The sequence below is a fragment of the Sceloporus occidentalis genome, unplaced genomic scaffold (assembly GCF_023333645.1).
Source record: "Sceloporus occidentalis isolate IW3139 unplaced genomic scaffold, rSceOcc1.0.p SCAF_5, whole genome shotgun sequence".
Classification (NCBI taxonomy): Eukaryota; Metazoa; Chordata; class Lepidosauria; order Squamata; family Phrynosomatidae; genus Sceloporus; species Sceloporus occidentalis.
The window spans coordinates 168,900,480-168,921,223 of record NW_028316985.1 but is presented as its reverse complement, the minus strand read 5'-3'; the positions used below and the strand labels follow the sequence as shown (position 1 = coordinate 168,921,223).

The 20,744-nt window shown below is 38.9% G+C and overlaps 1 protein-coding gene across 3 annotated transcripts in view; it reads right to left on the bottom strand.

The window, feature by feature from the left end:
* Positions 1-811: 811 nt before the first annotated feature.
* UNC5C (unc-5 netrin receptor C) overlaps positions 812-20,744 on the bottom strand; it is a 379,353-nt gene continuing 359,420 nt past the window's right edge. For all 3 annotated transcript variants that reach the window (XM_089526097.1, XM_089526099.1, XM_089526100.1), the window contains 4 exons: positions 18,066-18,215; positions 16,439-16,603; positions 2,872-3,050; positions 812-1,761 (listed from right to left, as the gene is read on the bottom strand). In XM_089526097.1, coding sequence (XP_089382223.1) covers positions 1,596-1,761; positions 2,872-3,050; positions 16,439-16,603; positions 18,066-18,215 — 660 coding nt within the window. In that variant the 3' untranslated portion in view covers positions 812-1,595. The remainder of the gene's footprint in view (positions 1,762-2,871; positions 3,051-16,438; positions 16,604-18,065; positions 18,216-20,744) is intronic.

Here is a 20,744-nt window from a genome sequence, read left to right as displayed (position 1 = left end):
TCTTCAAAAACCCAAGGACAAAACTCAAGCAAGTAACCAAACTTTAAGCTCAGTAATCCATTGACATTTGCATCTACTCTCAGAAGTAAATGCACAGATGAACAAATCCCTCCTTTAGTAGAAGCCTGCAAAAATCTGCACAAAACATTTTTTTAATGCAGAAACATCTTCATGTCAAGATCCATCTCTTGAGGGTAATAATAAAGGCTAGGTACCAGTAGGAAAAGGCAAATCCATCAGAGCCCATTGATTTGCATATTTTATGACAAACGGAAAGGCAAGCCAACATGACCACATGGTAGAGAACATGTCTAAATGGATAAGGGCGCATTGATCTGCAGTGTTCTTTTCTTGTGAACTATCTTGTTTGTATATGTTCAAAAGACTGAGCACCCTTTTCTCCAAATGCATTATTATCTATCTGCAATGGCATCACTTTTCATGAGAAATTATCTTTACTTGATAACAAACTATTCATTACTCACTAAAACTGGTTTTAAGGTGAGCCCCATGACTAGAACAAAAAAAGAGAGGAAGAAACCTCCACTGGAAAGAGTTAGAAGACCCCTGGACACTGCAAACAGCGTCCAAGATGCTGATGCCATTGCACATAAGATTGCTGCAAAAATTTGGTAAACAAAAAAAAATAGTAATAATAATAAGAAATATAATATTCTTTGTACTAGATACTATTCAGTAAATATTCATACAAGATTTTTTTTAAAAAAAAAGATTTTGGTAGGGTTCTTACCCTGCTCAAACTATGCCAAATTGCATTCCTCTCTCTCTCTCTCTCACACACACACACACACACACTTTTATGATGGAGGCAGGATATATGAGCTTGAAAAAAATATCCCTGCAATTTAATTCACCAAGGAACACAGGCATCCCTGGGGAAAGTAGGGAAAGGTACGTGCATTCCTGCTTAGCATCCACATTATCTCCTTGCCAGATGCAAGATTTTGAAACTCTGGCTCAATAACTCAATCTAGAAACAGTATTGTTTTAAGGATTATTTTAAGACATCTGATGGACAGATTTGCAAGCATGAAATGGATCTGCAATGGGTATTAGGAAATGATTTGTCTGAAAAATAGCCACAACCCTGCTTTATCCACGGCTTGGTCTAAAATGGCTTTTAACAAAAGAAGAAGAACAAGAAGAAGAACAAGGAGAGCAAGTAAATATATAAAAAGAGAGCCATGGGGACAGACATTTCCATCCCGCTGCCCAGGATTTGATGTAAACAATGTTCATAGAAACTGGGATTGTTAAGAAAGTTTATCCATATATCTGGATAGCAATAAAAAGCGTTTCCTAGGAAACTGTAAAATCCTGTACCAAGCAGTGTACAGCCAAGCTGAGAGGGATGCTAGACTGAATTATATTATCAAGGTAACAACTTTGCGTGATTTCTTTCAAATCCTGTGATAATGTACAAGGAGACTATGCATGTGAAAAGTCAGGATTTTGTGTCTTTTCCCCTTTGAAATGCCTCTTGTTTTAAAACACATTGGACTGGGGTGTTCGGTTTGAGTAAGTCACAGCTGACATGGTTAACATTCCTTCTTTCTCATTCTAAGCTCGCCTTCTTAGTACTTTCCTTCGGCCGACAATGAAACAACTGTCTCGTGCCTTCCCATCTCTTCAAGGACTGTTGCTAGCATGCTCAGATTGCCATCAGGGAAATTTTGGGCTTCCCACAGGTCCAAAATCACACCAGTGGGACTTGATTTTGTAGCAAAGTAATTAAGGTACCTGCAGTGGAACAATGGTTATAGTTAGGAAAGGATGCAGAGGAGACTGAGAATGAAGAGTGTAAGCATACAGTTGTTGAGTGGGGGCACTGGTGCTGTGTCTTCCCACAACAGCTGGGGCACAATGCTTACTAACACCAGTGCATTACTAAATTATTGCTTGAACTATGACTCTACTGTTACTAGACACCATTATATTCATACATATACACTGAAGAAAGCACAGAACAACATTACATGACCTCCAGCAATACACTTTAAGGGATACATGGCCTAACCCAGAAGAGATTATGAGTTGGTTAGCATTCCAATGATTCCATTGTGAAGGAGGCAACTGGGCAAACATGGCTACAGCTAGCTATCCAGTCACAGCTCATGGCATGCTGTGAGGGGGTGCATATTAAGGTAACAAATATAACAACCAGGGTTAGATAGGACCACTGAGAAATAGAGTTAGGGCCAGTTAGAAAAAGAGGGACAGGAACAGACAAGAATGGATTAAATTTTGAAGAGCTGGATAGGACTAGTTAGGAAGAGGGGAATGAAGAAAATCTGAATTGAATTTGAGAGCTGACACTGTAGAAGGCAATGAATTTGGGAGCTGAGATTGTAGAAGGGACAGTGCTGCTCTGTTGGAAATGAAGGTGTTAACCAAAATAAGGATTGATGTTTTATTTGTTATACAACAAATCTTTTCTGTAATTTTCTATATTTCTCTCTGGATTTTTAAAAATTTAATAATTAACAAGGAAGACTGGTGGTGCCTTACCACACTGAACCCACTGATGAGTACATCCACTCATCTAGATGGCCTTGTGTCTCAAGTACCTGATCCAGAGAGGAATCTTAAGGGTAAAAGGACAAGGTAAATGCTAGCAGCCCAAACACTGGAATAGCAGGGCCAACTTGGATAGAGGCTCCATCACATCCATTGTGTGACTTATTCATATCATTCTATATTGCTTGCACAACCTGGGCAGCAGCAAAATTCAGTGGAGACTGAGCATTAGAAGTCCCAGATGAATTGTGTCATGCATTGCTAGAAAAACAAATTTATCTATGTTACTCACTGCAGTGTTGCATAGTTTGTGTGGCCAATAAGCCAACCCACCTGTCCAATTTTAGTTTATGTGCCAGCATCCTCCAATCATGACCTCTTGTCTGAGGAGCATCTAGGCTACTGCAAAGCTTCTGACGGATTGGGAGGGGAATACTGAATGCACAAGGTCCTATGATGCTGGTGATGGTGCTTGCTGGATCCATTAGTGGATATTCAATGCCAGTAGGTTCCTGCAAAATACAGAAAAAATGTGGAGGAAATGGCAAAGGTATCAGCAGAGGAAAGAAAACAATTCATTGAGAAACCCTTTGTGAAACAGAAGTCACTTAGAAAGTATACATTGCAGATGTTACAGAATATGCTTTGAATATTTTTGTAGAAAGGCATCCTAAAATATTATTTTCATAAATGACTAATAAAAGATAAAGTTCCTTATTGTTAACTAGACAATACTTTCAGCCTGTTCCTGGTCTATTGCAAGTGGCAAAAGTGTTTCAAGTCTCACACAAAAGTTTTTTCCAACCATAGATACCAGGAAGCCCTTCCACTGGGATAGAGACTTTGTGGGCTACAGCAGGAGCAGAATTATACTTTACCATCCCTCCCCCCCGCCCAAAAATCATCATGCTACTACCAACACTAGAACAATAGTTGTAGGTAGGGAGATATGGAAAATGAAACCTATATTGGTGTATTAAATGTGTTTGTGTGTGGTGTGTGTTAAAGTAGAGGGGGGAGAGAATAGAAATGCAATAGTGCCTTCACCACTCTTTTACAATGCTCAGGGCTCTTTCACTCCAGATCATAATTAATGAGTTTCATGGATAATACAGAATGGCAACTCTAAATCTGCAGCAGAGATCACAATTTGGATGGTGCAACTGAACTCTTTAAAAATGAGGAAAGCAAACATTGTACCCTATGATTCAACCAATATCACATGGAAAAAAGCTGAAATAAGAAAATAAAGGATGTCCTGCTATCTGTGAGAACATGAACAGACACATGAGAGCACACAGTCCCTAGTAAAAGAGATGGTAAACATTTTCCGTAAAGATTCAAACTGTGATCTTCTGCACATAAACCATATGCTCTGCCACTGTACTTCCATATCATTCAACATTACACAGAAAAGGAATCTTAAGACTAATTGAGGTGCCACCAGATTCTTTTTCCATGCTTTTTCTTTTATACTGAAACACATTAAAACAATTCTCTCTTTGAAAACTGTTAGATATCAATGTGTATCTTTTTGTGTAGCTTCTTTTCCTTATTTTTTTGATAAATATTCTTACTTTTTCGTGACATGGGGCCCTTTGTAAATGGTTTGAGGGCTAAGTAACACAAATTTGTATCTATTCTTAGTATCTATAGATACATACTCTTAAAAAGACATGAATATACATGTTTGTGTGGATGTGCAGGGGTAAGCATTTGTGTGTGATGGTAATATTACTTCCATTCATGGGACACAATAGCCTCCCTTCCTTTACCCATGGCTTTTCATGCATCCTATGAAAATTCTCCTGCTAATGATTCTGCTCATAAAATAAGCAACCACTGATGGCAATGCAACTTGCCTCCTGGGTCAACAGCAGATGGGGCAGAAATCAATGGGTAATAGACCACTTGTCTATTACCCTCTGTAGGGCACTTTAACCATTACATCACCGACTACATCAGTAGTACTTAACACAGTTGATTTGCAATTAATACTTACTACAAGAGAAAGGATTTGCTCTACTTCCAACATTTCTTTACTATTTCATCTTGCCGAAGGGTCATAATTCAGTGGCACATGCAATGCCCCCTGCCTAATATTCTAGGTTCTATAGGTAGCACTTGAAAGACCACAATCTAAGAACTACAAAAGCTGCTGTTGCTATTTGATAACAGTATATAGCTCAATGGTCTGATCTGTCAGAAAACAGCTTCTTATAATCTTAAGAACAATACATTTTTTAAAAAAAAGTTTCTATAAAAATCAGTTGTGGGGCAAAGGAAAGCTAAACTAGATATACTGCTCTCCATGACAACTCATCTGAGTTCTTTTTTTTTTTTGTAACATTGCTTTACATCTCTTCTGCAGACTGTTGAAGCTTTTTTTAAGCCTCTTGAAAATGCTAAGGCATAACAGCCTATATATTTCCAATTCCCAGATGCCACCTGTCTTCACTTAAAATCAGTAAGAGCTCAGCAGGTGATGCCACCCATGTAAATCCATAAACATTTTGAAAGAGAATGTTAAAAAGAGACACCCCCCCCCCTTTCTGAAAGAAGGAATGTCATAATGAAAGAGACATTTCAACCTGTGGATAAAGCTTACTAGCAAATGGAAAAGAAAATAATAACTGATCCCCATCATTGGGATGCCAGATAACATTGAGGTTTTTCTCATATGCAGCATGTCTCATCTCTAGTACAAATCAATGTACAATGCATAAAGACCACATCCATAGATAGGGAAATTGAGGTCAAATGCTCATATCCAAGATAACTACACACACACGAATCTGCAGCAGAATATCCTGACCTATTTTTGTTCTCCTCCACTTCCCAAGATCAGCACCTTTTCCCCTACTGTCTTCACCAGTCATTCAAATATTTTACTCCAAGTCTCAAGTCAAATCTCAAGTCTTTGCCTTCAAGTCTCAACTTTAACATAAAAAAGGAGATGATTTGTGTTTCTCAGAGGTGAACAGCAAACAGATTAGGCAATAGGTTTGAGGTGGGAGGTGAGGTCTACTCAGCAGCCTGTCTCTGCTGCACATCTGAGGAGTGCTCTAAAGCTTTTCAAAACCCTTGGAAGGACTTTTCAGCCTCAAGCCCATTGCCTAAAACATTTGTTGTTCCCCTCCAAGAAATGTGCTCCATGCTCTTGGGTTGGGTCTTGCCTGCTGTTCAAAGTGAATGACACCAGAGAGTTGGTTACTAAAAATATATGAGTTGGAAGTCAAGATGAATCAGAGCATCATTTATGACTAAGTTGAGTCCAAGTTGAACCACTGAAGTGACTTGAGTCTGATTTGAGTCTGAGTCAATAGACCTGAGTCTACATCACTGGTTTTCACCATGGAATGAAATTATAAGAAATACTGTCTGTCTCCTTGAGAGAGAAAAAGATTGACTATAGGACTGTCAGAGGCATAAATATATTGTTAAAACTTATATTAAAAGCACATACATAGCTATAACTATAAGGGGGAAAACTCTGTGTGACATTTAAAACAGATGAGAACAATAAAAACATCATTTCAGGATCTCACATCTGAAGCAGAAGAATGGAAATTAATTTGGCCATCACATCAGCTGTCTGGAAAAGCAAGGCAAATGTTGTCTGTGAACTACTAAAACAATAAAAGAGAGCTGCTTTAAATGTCAGCTTCTTTATATATCAGCTAGTTGCCTTGATATCCATGACATATCTAGCTCTCCACGATGCTTTAGCACTAATAAAACCACTTTAAAACTTGCCAAGGTCCTAGGGCATATGCAGCTCTCACCTGCTATAACAGCAAATGAAGTGTGCCCAGTTCCACTACAAAATATTTTGCTGCCTGAGAAGGCAGAGCAAACAGCAACCCTTCCCACAAAGTCATGTTACATAGTTCCTAAGGCAACCTGAGTTATTTTTTGCACCTGAAACATAGAGATCTCACAAGCACCTCTTTCTGTCTCTCACAGTTATACAAAATGAATATGATGAATTAATAACTAACCACTTTCTGCCTTTTCATGATACATCTCACCCCACTATTTTGCCAGAGATGTTTGCCTCACTCTGCCTAGTAGTAGGGTTTCCCCTACTATTAAAAAACAAGTATGGATGATGGAAACAGACTTTCAAAAGTTCTCAGTTGAAGTTCTCCACATATTAAATTATACATGTTAGAGATGCCAGTAAAAAGCCAGAGAAGCTTATAAACTATGCTTCAGAGGAGCTATGAGCTTTCAAGGGTCCCAAATTCTTTTCCCACTTCACAGCTCTCTTAAAACACATCTCATTTATGCAGTGTAAATGAACTAGGGCATGTTTTAAGGGTGTGAAATCAGAGGATGGGGACAAATCCTTCATGGATAATTCAAGAGCGGTGATATTTGGTCTCCATTCCCTATTTGTTCCCACAAAGTATTCCCTTCCTATCATGGAGGCACTTGGTTCTATGCCGGTATGGATAATAAAACTGTACAAGAGGAGAATAAAACTGGGGGCCAATGGCTCTTCTGTTCCCCCCTCCCATTTTATTCTCACAGCTCTTATGAGGGGGGAATCTTAGATTTTCTTGTGAGGATTGTCTTGGATAAGTTACCCAATTGTTTCAATTTATTTTAGAATAACTCAATTGCTTTTAAATTAATCCAATGGAAGCTTGGTGAAGCTTGTCTACCTGTGCCATACATTCATTTCTGGATCCCCATGAGTGTGAACAAAATATATTACCTTCAGACTTACTGGAAGCTGCAGGTTCACAGGCATTCATCAAATTTTCTCAAAATATTATTTGATTTGGTCAAGCTACACTCTACATGCAATAATGTAATGACTGGAAAATGTACCACACAAATCAAATTTTAGAGTTCTGATTCTAAAGGTCCAAGTCCTTGCTATGGCAGAGAAGACAAACAAGTAAGGAGAGGGAGATGGGAGGTGAGGTAGATCAGAAATTAAGCAAATTGGCAGTGTTGAAATGGGAAGGTTAGGCTTTAAACCAAATTTTCAAACTTCTTGTAGGTTTGCTAACTACAGTGTAAACTGAGATGGTGGTGGTTGGTGTTTTGTTTTCCACATCCTTTCTCATTTGGATTTTGGCACTAGCTGACAGGGTCCCTTTTACCTGTCCCCTTGCTCTACTGTCATTGATACATTCATTGCCTTCTTGCATTCCAAAATCTACATGAGATCTGAGTAACCAAGGCTACCCATGACTGGGTTCATAGGTATGAGCTACCAACTGTGCAAAAGTTCTAGGCGCCAGGTCTGAAAGTACTGAACAACCAGCACCTATCAAGCTTTTTTCCCCTTCAGAACTGGGATTCAAGGCAACTTAAAAAATGTAAAACTGAGACAGAGAGGGAAAATAGGTAAAATATATGAAAAAAGTTATTACTAAACTATAATAAAAACAGTGCCAAAACTATTTAAAACCAGTCTTTATGAAATCCCATTCCCAGAATAAAAATGTTGTAACTGGTGGCTGAAAGGACAGAAAGAAGGAAACCACTCTAGCCTTCCAGAACCTTGGAGCAGCCACCAAGAACTCCCTTTCACGCATTCATAACAGATGTGCTTGTGAGGATAGTGGGACTAAGAGAAGGCACTAAGTTCTGAAGATTTGAAAGCATGGAGAGTCTTTCAAGGGAATATGGCCTTTGTTACTACTTCCAAAAACTGATAAGATAATTAAAACCTGGATGTTCTTCTCTTAACTTTTTTCCTTTATAGACCATTCTGGCAAATCTTCAGTACAGTAGTTGTGAGTAAGGCCTAACTTCATCCAAAGTTTTTCTAGACTGCACCTTGGGAGTTAGTTTTTATATTAAGATTATGGAACATATGATCGGTCAGTTGCACCATTCTTTCCTCATCTCTCAACCTTTCCTCATGGTTTTGTCCAAGAATATGGACTCAAAATGGGGCTGTTGAGACAAGCAGCAGCTTTTTAATGCAGGGATGAGCAACTTTATGTCTCTTCCAAAAACTTTTCCTCTACTGCATACAGCCAAAGGTGATAAATAATGGGAACTGTAGTCCAACTACATCTGGAAGACCACATGTGGCTTACCCCAGCTTTAATGGCTAGACTCACTAATCATGTCGGGGGGAGGTTTACTTCTCAACCCAATGTTTTTACTCAAATACAATTCTCCTACATTAGTGAATGACTGTTTGTTATTGTTGTTGTTGTTGTTTAAACAGACAAACAATATACTTGGACACTGTTGCATTGAAGGGAAAGCTTACATTGCATTGAAGGAAAAGCTGTCTCTGACACCGGCAGACAGTGTTTATGGTTGGATCTTAGTAGCACACAAATCTAACTCCTTTGGGAAGATTACAAAACCCAAGGACCACCAGACCTTTCATCTCAGGGTGCTACACAACAGCTGGACAGGCTAATGGCAGGTCTGTGCCTTCATCTCTCCCTCTTGACATAGAAATAAAGAAAAGGAAGAGGGTGTTTGAGAAATTGAGCACAGACTAACTAGGTGATATTTGGAGAGGCAGTAAGGGAAACTTGAAATTCTTATCTGGCTTGGATATTAATCGAAGCCAGAGAAAAAATTTGAGACTTGTAAATCTTGCTGCTGCTGCTGCTGCTGCTGCTGCTGCTGCTGCTGCTTCTTCTTCTTCTTCTTCTTCTTCTTCTTCTTCTTCTTCTTCTTCTTTTCAGGTGGGCTTTTCCTAATTCCTGAAATCCATTACTGAACCAAGCTGTGGAAAATGTCATTGCCATTCCTACTGCCAGGGGGACATTTGAAAAATTCAAATATTTTGTGAGATAAAAGAAATAAATAACTGGAGAGCATGCATGGAAAAGAGAGTGTTAATATGTGGTCGATGGGAAGGCAAAGTGGAAAATTTAACAGAAAGAAAAGAGTAGGGTTTTACATATCCTTGGTGTGTAATCACTAACAAATATAAACCCAGTACTGCATTACAGATGGAATCAGAGCACAGAAGATTGAAAACTACCGGTAATAACAAAGTAAAATAAAAGTCCTCTTTTCTCTTTTACCAGAGCCTCTTATATATAAGACAAAATTAGCTATATACTATAATTTTACTAAAGATAATGCCCACTCATTCTTCTGTTCCTTAGCTAGATTAACGTTGATATTACTTCAGTGCAACACTTATTGTAATACTTGTTTATGACACTTGTTTTACCATCTGCCTTTAATGTTATTGTGACCCATGTTGAAGATATAACTTTACACCCAATAACCATGCAGATGTTATCTCCAATGGTACACACTGCAGAATTAAGTAACTTGCAGTTGTTATCTTTTGGTCCTTGAACATGGACCCAGGTCCCACTACCCACCCAGACTACTTTTTTCTTTCATTAAAATTTTTCAGATCTTGGCTAGTCTAACCTAAAGAAACACTGAATTAGTCCCTCAGGCAATTAAATAATTATGTGTACTGTTCTTTACTTTCTGTGTGGGTGGGAAGACTTCATCCATATGTGACATTTATACAAAGGAAAGGTCATGTAACAAACAAATTATAATGACTGCGTTTATGTGAAAATTAGTTACTGCTTTGCGGAACTTATTTTTATTTTTCCATCAAGGTATATATAAAAGAAGAGGGAGCCAACAGTGACATTCAGTTAGCATAACAACTGAATCCAGCAGAATGAGAAAGGGGCAATTCTCTATATGCAGTGTAGTCCCATAGACGTGCAAAACCAGGTCTGATGGGGTAGGAAACCCGTAGAGCCAGTTTTCTGGAATGTGGAATAATTTCTATCACTGGAACACCAGATTCAGCACAATGTAATCAACTGCATTAATCTACTGGTTTTCTGAAAATTATGATGATGATGATAATGATGATGACGGACAACAACAAAAAGAACTTATAGATCATTGCCTCCCATAATACAGTTGTCCAACAATGAAAAGTGATAACATTCATGAAGGATGCCATAGTGATCTGATTAAATCTGATCTCACATGTGCATGTTGTTTTGCTAATGCAATCAGTTGCTCACATCCATTCTTATGAATACCAGTATCCAATTTGTTAAATTAAAGAAGGGAGACAAGCAGTATCTGAATGTGAAAACTCTTGCACAAACCAGGTGGAAGGGATAGTAGATAAACCAATTAAACATTGTGATGCATATCTGAGTGTGGGTGTTTTTCAGCAACACACACCTTTCAGTTGAATGCATATCTGAGCTGGGCTAAACTTTTAACAAATCTAGAGCTTGACTCAAGTTTGACGCAGTTTGTAGCAGAAGAAGCAAAGCTGCATTCCTGATTTTGTTGTTGTTGTTGTTGTTGTTGTTGTTGTTTTGGGGTTTGTTTTTTTGGTGTTTTCTAAAATGGGAGGATAATTTTAAGAGTGGAAGGTAATGTCACACTTTCTGGGTTTCTTCACATGCCAGCTACAAGTCTTCTCCAGATTTATCAGACAATGTAACAGGGTATAATTCCAACAGATACATTGGGGGGTGAGTGGGTGGGTGGAAATAGTATCCAAAAAGGATCAGAAAGCAGATAGGCACAGTGGAAATTCATCTCTACACCTTGAAAAAACTACAATCCATTTCTTCTAATGAAGCTGTCCATAGGTGAACACTGGTTGAATTACACCTTGTCATAATCCACTCATACTTCTTTAGTCTGTAAATGGGGGTGAAAAGGGGGTGGGAATTTTGTTCAACCCTATACTTGAATATACACATTCGGGTTTGCATTCTTGTTCCTATTTCATTGCAAACAATATGTGTAACTGGGATTAGATTGGAATATATATGAGCAAAATTCTATGTGAAGGCAAAAATGAACAAAAAGCCCCCTAATATGAGTCCACATTTCACATTTTGTGGGATTCCCCATAAAGCATATGTGTTTATACAGCTGTCTGCTTTTCACCTTTTCTCAAATTCTGTGGGTCCCTATAATAAAGGCAAGCCAATTGCAATTATAGTGCAACCAGCCTTACTGCACTTATCCTTGGCATCAATGATGCCAAATGTAATGCCTTCAAGTCATTTCTGACTTATAGTGACTCTAAGGCAGTGGTTCCCAACCTGTGGGTCGGGACTCCTTTGGGGGTCGAATGACCCTTTCATGGGGGTCACCTAAGTCCATTGGAAAACACCTATTTAATTACAGTTATGAAGTAGCAACGAAATAATTTCATGGGTTTGGGTCACCACAACATGAAGAACTGTATTAAAGGGTTGCGGCATTAGGAAGGTTGGGAACCACTGCTCTAAGGCAAAACAATTGTTCAGAGGGGGCTTTTGTCTTTGCCTTGCTCTGTGGCCGAGAGAGTGTGACTTATCCAAGGTCACACAGTGGGCTTCCATGGCCAAGTGGAAATTTGAACTTTGGTTACCAGAGTCGTAGTCCAATGCTCAAATCACTACACCACACTGGCTTTCTACATTTCAGTGTACATTTCAGGGATAAAATAAGCTTAGAGGAGCATTTAAAAATATAATGCATAAAGCAGGTCTCAATTTTGATAGCCTCACATCCTCATGGCATGTTTCTTTTATGGTCCATGGATGGTGTCATCTGCTGTCTGAACAGACCTGTGTCTGATAACAGATAAAGCCCCTCCCCCTTTTCTCCATTTATCATTCCCTTCCAGCTACTTTGCACTATCTTTTTTGTTTATCTATAATGTCAGTTGCTGGTACTGAAACCTTATCAGCATTTCTCCCACCCACTCTGTTTGGAGGCTCATCCTACAGCAGACTCATGAAATAAATAATTATTTATCCCAGAGCAACTCACATGAAGTCTTTATTCTTCTGATACCCTCTTTGAGGAATAATTTCTCTACAAAAAAGAGGATTTTCTCCTTCTTTTCCTTTGTTCTTCTGTCTAATCCACCTTTCTCTTTATCTGTTGGCACTTGTGCACACCAAACAGAAAGCATTCATCAGAGGGACAGCTCACCCTTCCCTCTGATCCCCAAAATGCTTTCCCTTTAGTTGTTGCCAGAGTTGTACTGTTATTGAACTTCACAGACCTGCTGGGCTTGGAAAGTAAAAACATCATCCAAAGCCAGCAGGGGTGGAGCTGTGTGGCTCAGAGATATGGTGTGCGGAATGAAAACCACTGGCTGGTTGCTATGGCATCATGACACCAGGATCATTCCTCATTAATGTTGGCGGCGCCTTTGACTGAAGTTGTTTGTAAGTCCAAAAGGGTGGTGAAACTCGGGGAGGCTATGGTGACCCCACCACAGGAGACTGCAGGGAATAGAGAGGAGGTCAAGGCAGCAGCCTGCTGGACAAGAAGGCCTGCCCTTAATTATAGCTGATGAAAATGAAGACAAATGTTTCACTTTGTGTGGTTTTGGCACTGCATGGGAGGGTAGCCCTTAAAACACTTTGAAAATAAAATTACAGAGTGACAGAACTTACTCTGCCATTGTTTCAGCTAAGTCCCCAGGCAGTGATTGGGTCAATTTCATTGCTCTGAAGTCAAATGAGTTCAAAACAGAATTTTCAAAACAATTCTGACCCTCCAAAGGAGTGTCAGTTTATTGACAAAGAATGTGTAACACAACAACTGTAGAAATCCACTGCGCTTTGAAACAGGATTCTCACTAATTTATCAGCATTGCACATAATATTTCCCCTCTCCTTATTTCTTTTATAATGTAAATCAGCCTGAGACAATTGTTCAAATGATAGAGATGAAGTATTAATAATAATAATTCAGTCCTAAGTGGCCAAAACAGCCAAATGTCAGCTGAAATTATGTTGAAGCCAAGCCTCTCCCAGGTTAAGAGTATTGGGAATTATTTAAAACAATTCTAGTCTTGGCCTAGCTTTATACTGTAGCCCTGCAGGGGATTTGGATCTGGATCTGGCATAACTCAGCTCCTTCCTCGCCCTGTTCCTTCTTTGCTCCTTTTTGACTCTTAGATCTTATTTATTGCAGCAGCTCAGCAGAAGAGGACAAAAAAAGTTTGGCTTAATCCCAGCAAGTGTATCATTGTATTAAATTGTAATGCCCATTTGCCTGGGAGGGCGGCGCCACAATAACACATGAGCCATATGTGGCGGAAAGGCCACAACTTTATTCACACAAAACCAGCAGCCAAAAGGTAGGGTTGGCCAAAAGCATGAGGTCTGGATCATCGTACAACCCACTGTTGTAAGATACTGGCCAGTCATATATCAGCAAGATATCGGGATGAGCTAGGGGCTGATGGAACGCCCTCTCATATCCATGCAACCTAGTGATTGCATTCAAATTAAATCCCCTAGTCACTGGGAAGTGGTGTCACGTTATGGCCCCCGCAATGGCCACAACACATGTCCTCATCGCTCCCGTGTCCCATAGGGACTCCCGATACAGTGCTATGCAACCATATAGACCATGACCACCAGATCCAGACCCTCTGCTGCCGCCCCAAAGTTGTGACAAACACCAACACCCTGGCGGAGGGCGGGTGGGAGAGCCAAGCAGCAAATGGCACCGTGCACTGGGCAACTGGGCGTAAATAGGCCATGCCCAGGGGGTTGCTGGGAAGGGAGTCGTCCCGCCCCCAGAGCAGCCGAACCAATCGGTCGCCCTGGAGAACCGAGGCAACCATAGAGAGGGACTATCAGCCCCCTAGAGCGGCCTTTCAGAGGCGGAAGTACCTCCCTTTCCTTCCCCAGCAACTAATCGCCAGCAAGCACGCCCCAGCAAAGCATGCTGGGGCACTCCACCGAGCCTGCGTCGCCGGTCCGGCGGCAACACAGCCTGCCCGCTCAGTCGGGCGGCCGTCTTTAGTTGCACTTAATTCCTGTTGATATCAGAAGGGATGTAACAATGGCTAATTTGTCTTATTGATTTAAACAGGATTCAATACAACTTAATTTGGATTCAACTCACTGAAATGATCTGCTTATATTTCTACATATGGCAGGTAGAAGTAAACTGCGTTATTTCAGTTGAATTTTCTTTCATGTAAATTATTTTGAAATGTATTTTAGCTATTGTACTTACTTATTAATAAAATTTAACATCCTGTTCTTCAGTACAAATAAAACTTCTAGGGTGGCTAACAGTGATAAAATCCACAGAAACAAAGAACACCACGTGAAAGATTAAAAGGGATGTGTAATTAAGAAAAAGCACTAAAGGAAGAATGATTGGAAGATAAACCCATTGTATTATTCAGGTGAAGAGGTTGCTTAAGTAGAGCATTGCCTCTAAAAAAATTCTCCAATTGTCACATGCTTTATCTCAGAAGGTGAAGTCACTCTGAGATGATAACCTCACTATCTGGACAGATTACATGGGAATGAATAGTCCCAAACAATATAGGTCTCTGAACATTTAAATACAACATCAGAAATTATTGAGACCAAATGGATAGCCAAGAAAGCCACTTAAAGACTGGCTTGTTTTGTCCAGCAGGTTCCAGCTGACATCTATATATTCAAAGTTGAAGAGTAAATGCATCTACAACACATGGTGGATGTCTGCTTCAGAATTTGCCATTGCATAAGGCCAGGCTCTCTCTGTTCAGAAGATGCTGCAGCTGGTGAAACAGCTGTAGCTGTTAGAAGATGTTTCATGCAAACTGGGCATGCAAAGATCACTTAACTGTAAACCCAGTCACTTAGGCAAAGCTTAGAAAAACCTCCAAAAAAGTCCATGTTGGCAAAAGGAGAAGTGGCGTTAGCTGCCTCTTCCTCTGTTTCCTCATCTTTTTTATTTATCTGCTTATGTATCTTTACCCACAGTACATCCTACCTTTCTCCCAAAATGGGAAATCAAGGCAGTTTACAATTTAAAAAAGAATAATGCTTTAGCTTATAGGTATTATGTCCAAAGTATGGAAAAGCCTTCTGCTGCTCCAGAGACTAGAACATGGAAGAATGGATGCAAGCTCCAGGAAAAGAGATTCCACCTCAACATTAGGAGGAATGTCCTGACAGTAAGAGCTGTTCAACAGTGGAACACACTTCCTGAGAGAGTGGTGGAGTCTCCTTCCTTGGAGGTCTTTATACAGAGGCTGGATGGCCATCTGTCAGGGATGTTTTGATTGTGATTTCCTGCATGGCAGGGAGTTGGACTGGACAGCCCTTGTGGTCTCTTCCAACTCTGTGATTCTATGATTCTATGAGGAATGACTTGTGGGGCTGGGAATGTTTAGCTGGTTAAAAGAAGACTGAGAAGTGATATGATAAGCATTATATTTGAACAGGTGTCATATGGAAGTTGGAGTAAATTTGTTTTCTGCTGCTCCAGATACTAGATACCCCTTAGATGAAAATTAATAACAATGTTTATTATTATAAATAAACATTGTTATTATAATTATTATACCATGAACCAATGGATTCAAATCACAAGAAAATAAATTCTAAATAAATTAGAAAGAGTTTCTTGGTGGTAAGAGCTGTCCAACAGAGGAATGGTGGACTCTGGCTTCAATTGAGATATTTTTAAAAAGGTTGGACAGCTCCCAGGAATGATTTAGTTGTGTTTTCCTACTTGGCAACAGGTTGGCCTAAATGGCCCTTGTGGTTCCTTCCAACTATATGGAAGGATTTGGTTTTCAGATCAAAGTGTAACATTACCTACATATGCAGCATTATAGGTATATGGGTCCCTTCCCATGAACAGCAAACTAATGGACTGGGAAACCACACCTACATATAATGTGCATTGCAATTACTTTCATTGCTTCTTGTGTCTTCAGACATGAGTGAAACCACCAAGAATGCACAAAAAGTCTTAGAACCCCCTATGTTATTTAACCATGCAGTGTTCTTTATGCCCTTTTCTAGAAGGCAGAGCAATAGTTAATGGATATTATATTTAGAAAATAAGGTGTGTGAGAGCGCATCTTGTCATTGGGAAACTAAATTCCCTTTTCCTTCATTTCAATATTGAAGAGAAATTTGAGTCTTCTTACCTCTGATACTGTGCAATTGAGTTGGAATATTTGTCCTTCTCCTTCAACTTGCCGTATGCAAAGCTTGCACACCAGCTCCAGTGTGCTCAGGCTGAATCTTTCCAGGGTGAAAGTACAATGCAGATTTCTTTGACATCCACTCCAGATATGGTAAAAAGGAATTTCCTGTAGAAGAAGTGATAGCATAGATGTACAAATTACTAATTTACTTCCAGCAAATCTCAGTGGGGAATAGCTCCTTAGTGACTAAATGAATATACAGTGTTGATTAACACATATACAAATGTGTAACTACATATTTGATGCCTCAAACCTCCCTTAAAAACCAGCATTTGCACTGAACAATGCAAGTCTGTCTTGCTGCCATTCAGCAGGAGATGTTTCCAGTTCCCTCCCACCACCAATCTGCAGTGCCAAAATCAGGATAAGGACTGTTGTTGCAATTACTCATTGTATCATAGAACTGGCCTGCATCACTTGGTATAACTGCTGGCTTTTAAAGTAGGTTTTGGAAGGCATTTGCAGTTGTGGCATTAGTGCCATGATCTTAAGCATGAATTACAGTTAGAAATGGGTAAGTGCCATATTAATAGAATGCACACTTAGCATCAGGAATGATTTAACACAAGACATGGCAATGGCCACTAGTGCAGATCCATTTGAGAGCAATTGATATAGAAATATGGCATTCTGTCAATTGCTCCCTCAGATTTTTTTGACACACTGGGGAGAGAAAAAATCTGTATTTTGAGCATGGGTATTGTTCACATAACAAAAAAATGTGTTCTTGCATATGTTCGGCACACACAAAATGAAGTAAGGGAGGGCATTAAAAATAGGTGCTGAACATAAAATGTAAAATAGAAGAGGAATACATCTAATTACAAAGTAAAAAAGATATTTGCTCCCAGTCACTGTTTGGTTTTAAAATACTTTTGCACAGTCATCATCATCGTCGTCATCTCCTCCCAAAACCAAGACTGAATGTACTTTATACATTAAAAATCAACATTAAAATAAAGTTAAACTATGAGCAGTAAAAACAATTGAAAATGTTTAAAAGCCATTTAGAAAAACATACAGAGCACTATTAAAACCTGTTACTTTAAAAACTTCATTTCTTAATAGCCTGCTTGAATAAAACTTTTTTTTATTAAATCCTTAAAACTAATCACAAATATTTGTCAAATAATTCTTAACTATCATCACATTCAAAATTCATTTCAGTTTAAATCATCTTCTTATATAATCTTCCAGGCTTGACTTCCATTGCTAACATTCCTTAGTGTTTAACTAATTTCCCCAAACTGTTCCTAGACTGCATAAACAAAAGTAAACAAGGATTCCATCTAATGCTAACCTATATGATAGCGCATGAATAAAACTTTTGCATGCTGAAAGAAGAACAGCAAGGAGGGAGGGATTCTAGCCTCTCTTGTGGGAATTCCAGAGCTTAAGGGCAGGCACAAAAAAAAAAGAAAAAAGCCTTATCACATGTTCCCATTAACCCTGCCTTGGAAGGTGATGGGAGTGACAAATATAAGGAATGCCGAATATCTCTAGACCTTTATCCCTGTAACCTTCTGTTGTGTTTCAATTGATATTTAGAGAATTTGCCAAGTCTTACCTGGTATTTAGCCAGCAGTTTGCTCTTCCAGAGGGAATGGGTGATATCATGAATGGATAAGCGGAGGTTGTGAGTGCTACCCTTAAAATGTAAAGCCTTTGGTTCTTCCAGGAGTTGTCCACCCATTTGCCTCTCCAACTGTAGTACTTCCTGAGTGTAAGGAGAGAAAAGACAAAATGCATTGAATCTAATTCAGTTAAGTTCCAAGTATTGAAATAACGTTCAATATTACAGCAAAACATCCTGTATCCTGCCCTTCTCCATGAAGCTTAGATTGACATAAGAAACAATCCTGTTTTATTTTATTTTTCTCCTAGCATGGACTCAAATTAGCTTACAGGGTTAAAACAAGATAGAGCTAAAACCTGGTGATAAGAAAGCTAAAATACAATTAAACAACCTACAGGGTTAAGGTAGATTAAAATTAGAAGTTACACAGTAAGCTTCCTAGCTGAAAACAGTTTTGCATACAAGCCTTATAACCAAGTCCAAGCTTCTGTCTAGTGCACTGTGGTAGCACTCAATATAAATCTAGCAAATCATTCTTAAATGGTCCATGAATTGAGCTGTCTACTATTAAACACATGCCTGAAAAGCAGCTAGCAAGCAACAGCATCAAAGGAAGGACATCTGTTCTACAGCCCTTTTCCAGAGGAAGGACACAAAATAAAATCTGTTTCAATACAGTGGAGGGCATCATCATGTTGTTACTGGAATAAACAGTGTTGCATGATAGACTGGTCTGCTGCTATGAAGTTTGCTTAATTGCTTGAGAGACTCCAAGTCAAAGCCCCAACACAGTCATTGACAATGTGTCATTCTGGATGTGTTCATTTCATGATGTCTTCCAGGGAATCTTATTCTTTGCCTTCAAGAGAGCTGAACTTCTGAAGTTGTCAGAAACTTCATTAGTGTGTGCCCTCGATTTAAATGGTGTCAGAAATCTGTCGTGTGAAACAGACACACTCCCCCTGCCCCCAGTTAATTAGAAATTGTTTTTGGACCCTAAAAAGCTGCTACAAGTGAGAATGCATTATAAATAAAGAAGCAGAATTTAGATATGGATGAAAAAGTTAACTCTTTTTAGAACATGTTTGTACTGGAATAATATGCTTTAATGGGATTTTTAAACACACACACAAACACAAATGCATGATTATCTTACCTGCCTCTCACATATTCTGCACAATATACAAAAAACAATAATGTTAAAGCCAACTGTTATGTAAAAATGTGAGATCTGGCAGACAGCCACCACAAAAGTCCTTTTCAGTGTTGACACTGTCTTTATACAACACCCTTAGCTAACAGGTGAAGATTGAGTTATGCATGTAGTATCGCAGACTATTCTCCCTTTACTTTTTAGATCTGTTACACTGATATTAATATTTGCTGATGGATTTAGTTTATCACCATTTTACATTTCATTTTCAAGTTTATTTCTATTATTGTGTTACTATTTACTCATTAGCTGCCCAGAGACACCAATTCATAATAATGGCACAGCATATGGATACATCCATATATACGGCATAATCACACCTTCCATTTGCACGTTGTTCTGAAGTATGCTAACAGAACAGGCTTAGGACCAGGGGTTTTGTTTGTTTGGTTGGTTTTTTAGGGAACATGCAAATCCCTATGAACATGTTCAGGCCTAGAATTAGCTACAGATGTCTGGGTTGTGTGAAGTCTATTATGTTGTTGGACATTAGAACCAAGGTATTTTTGTGGTGACTCATCCTTGTGGAAAGTCCTACCCCTTGGATATGTCAGTGCCTTGGGTTCACCACAACTGCTCTAAGACCATAGCTAGCAACCTAAATGGTTTTCACTTTTGCAAAAAGATATAGAGATACATAGAAGCAGTAACACATTATGAAAAGAAAGAAAGAAAGAAAGAAAGTTTGAATTCTAAAAGTAATTATGTTTTTGCTTCAGCAGTGATATGCAAGAGCATTATACGTTCACGTTCATTGTTTATTTAGCCTAAGTGAGGAAGTTTGTGTTCCTCCAAGTAACCTAACATCTGACAAGTTCTAAAACCAATGGTGTCTGCTTCTACACTGTTAGATGAAAAGAACATAATTAGAAAGCTTTAAGAATTAAGGTAATGCCAATCAATCAGTTCCAGCATCTTCCATGTAAATCTTAATTATGAAGATGCCTATAGAGCAAATCAATAGTAATTATTTGATAACTATCAAGGCTAATTATGCCCAAATTATCTTGCAGTGCTGTCTAAACTAAAATTTGTTACGTTTCTTCACATCAGTTTACTGATATATGGTTCACATAGACTGTACTCATACACATCATTACTGAGGTTCGCTTATATATGCATATTTATGACCTTGTTCATTATACTGCTAAACAACTTATCATTTATATAGCATTTTAGAGCATCAAATCAATTCACATGCATTCTTTAACTAACACTAACAATTTATTTTAACTTTATGATGTTACTATTGTTCCTGTGTTGAAAATTACTACTGTGTGATGTTGCTATTGTTGCTGCATTGAAGACTGCACAAGGGAAAGGCTAGGGTTGAGAGGTAGTTTGCTTGCAAATGGAAATATATGACTGTCTCAAAATTTTATGAAGGACTTCTCAGTTTGAGGAATCTGACCTTTAAAAACTCCTATATGAGAAGACCCAATCCATATCTATTGGTC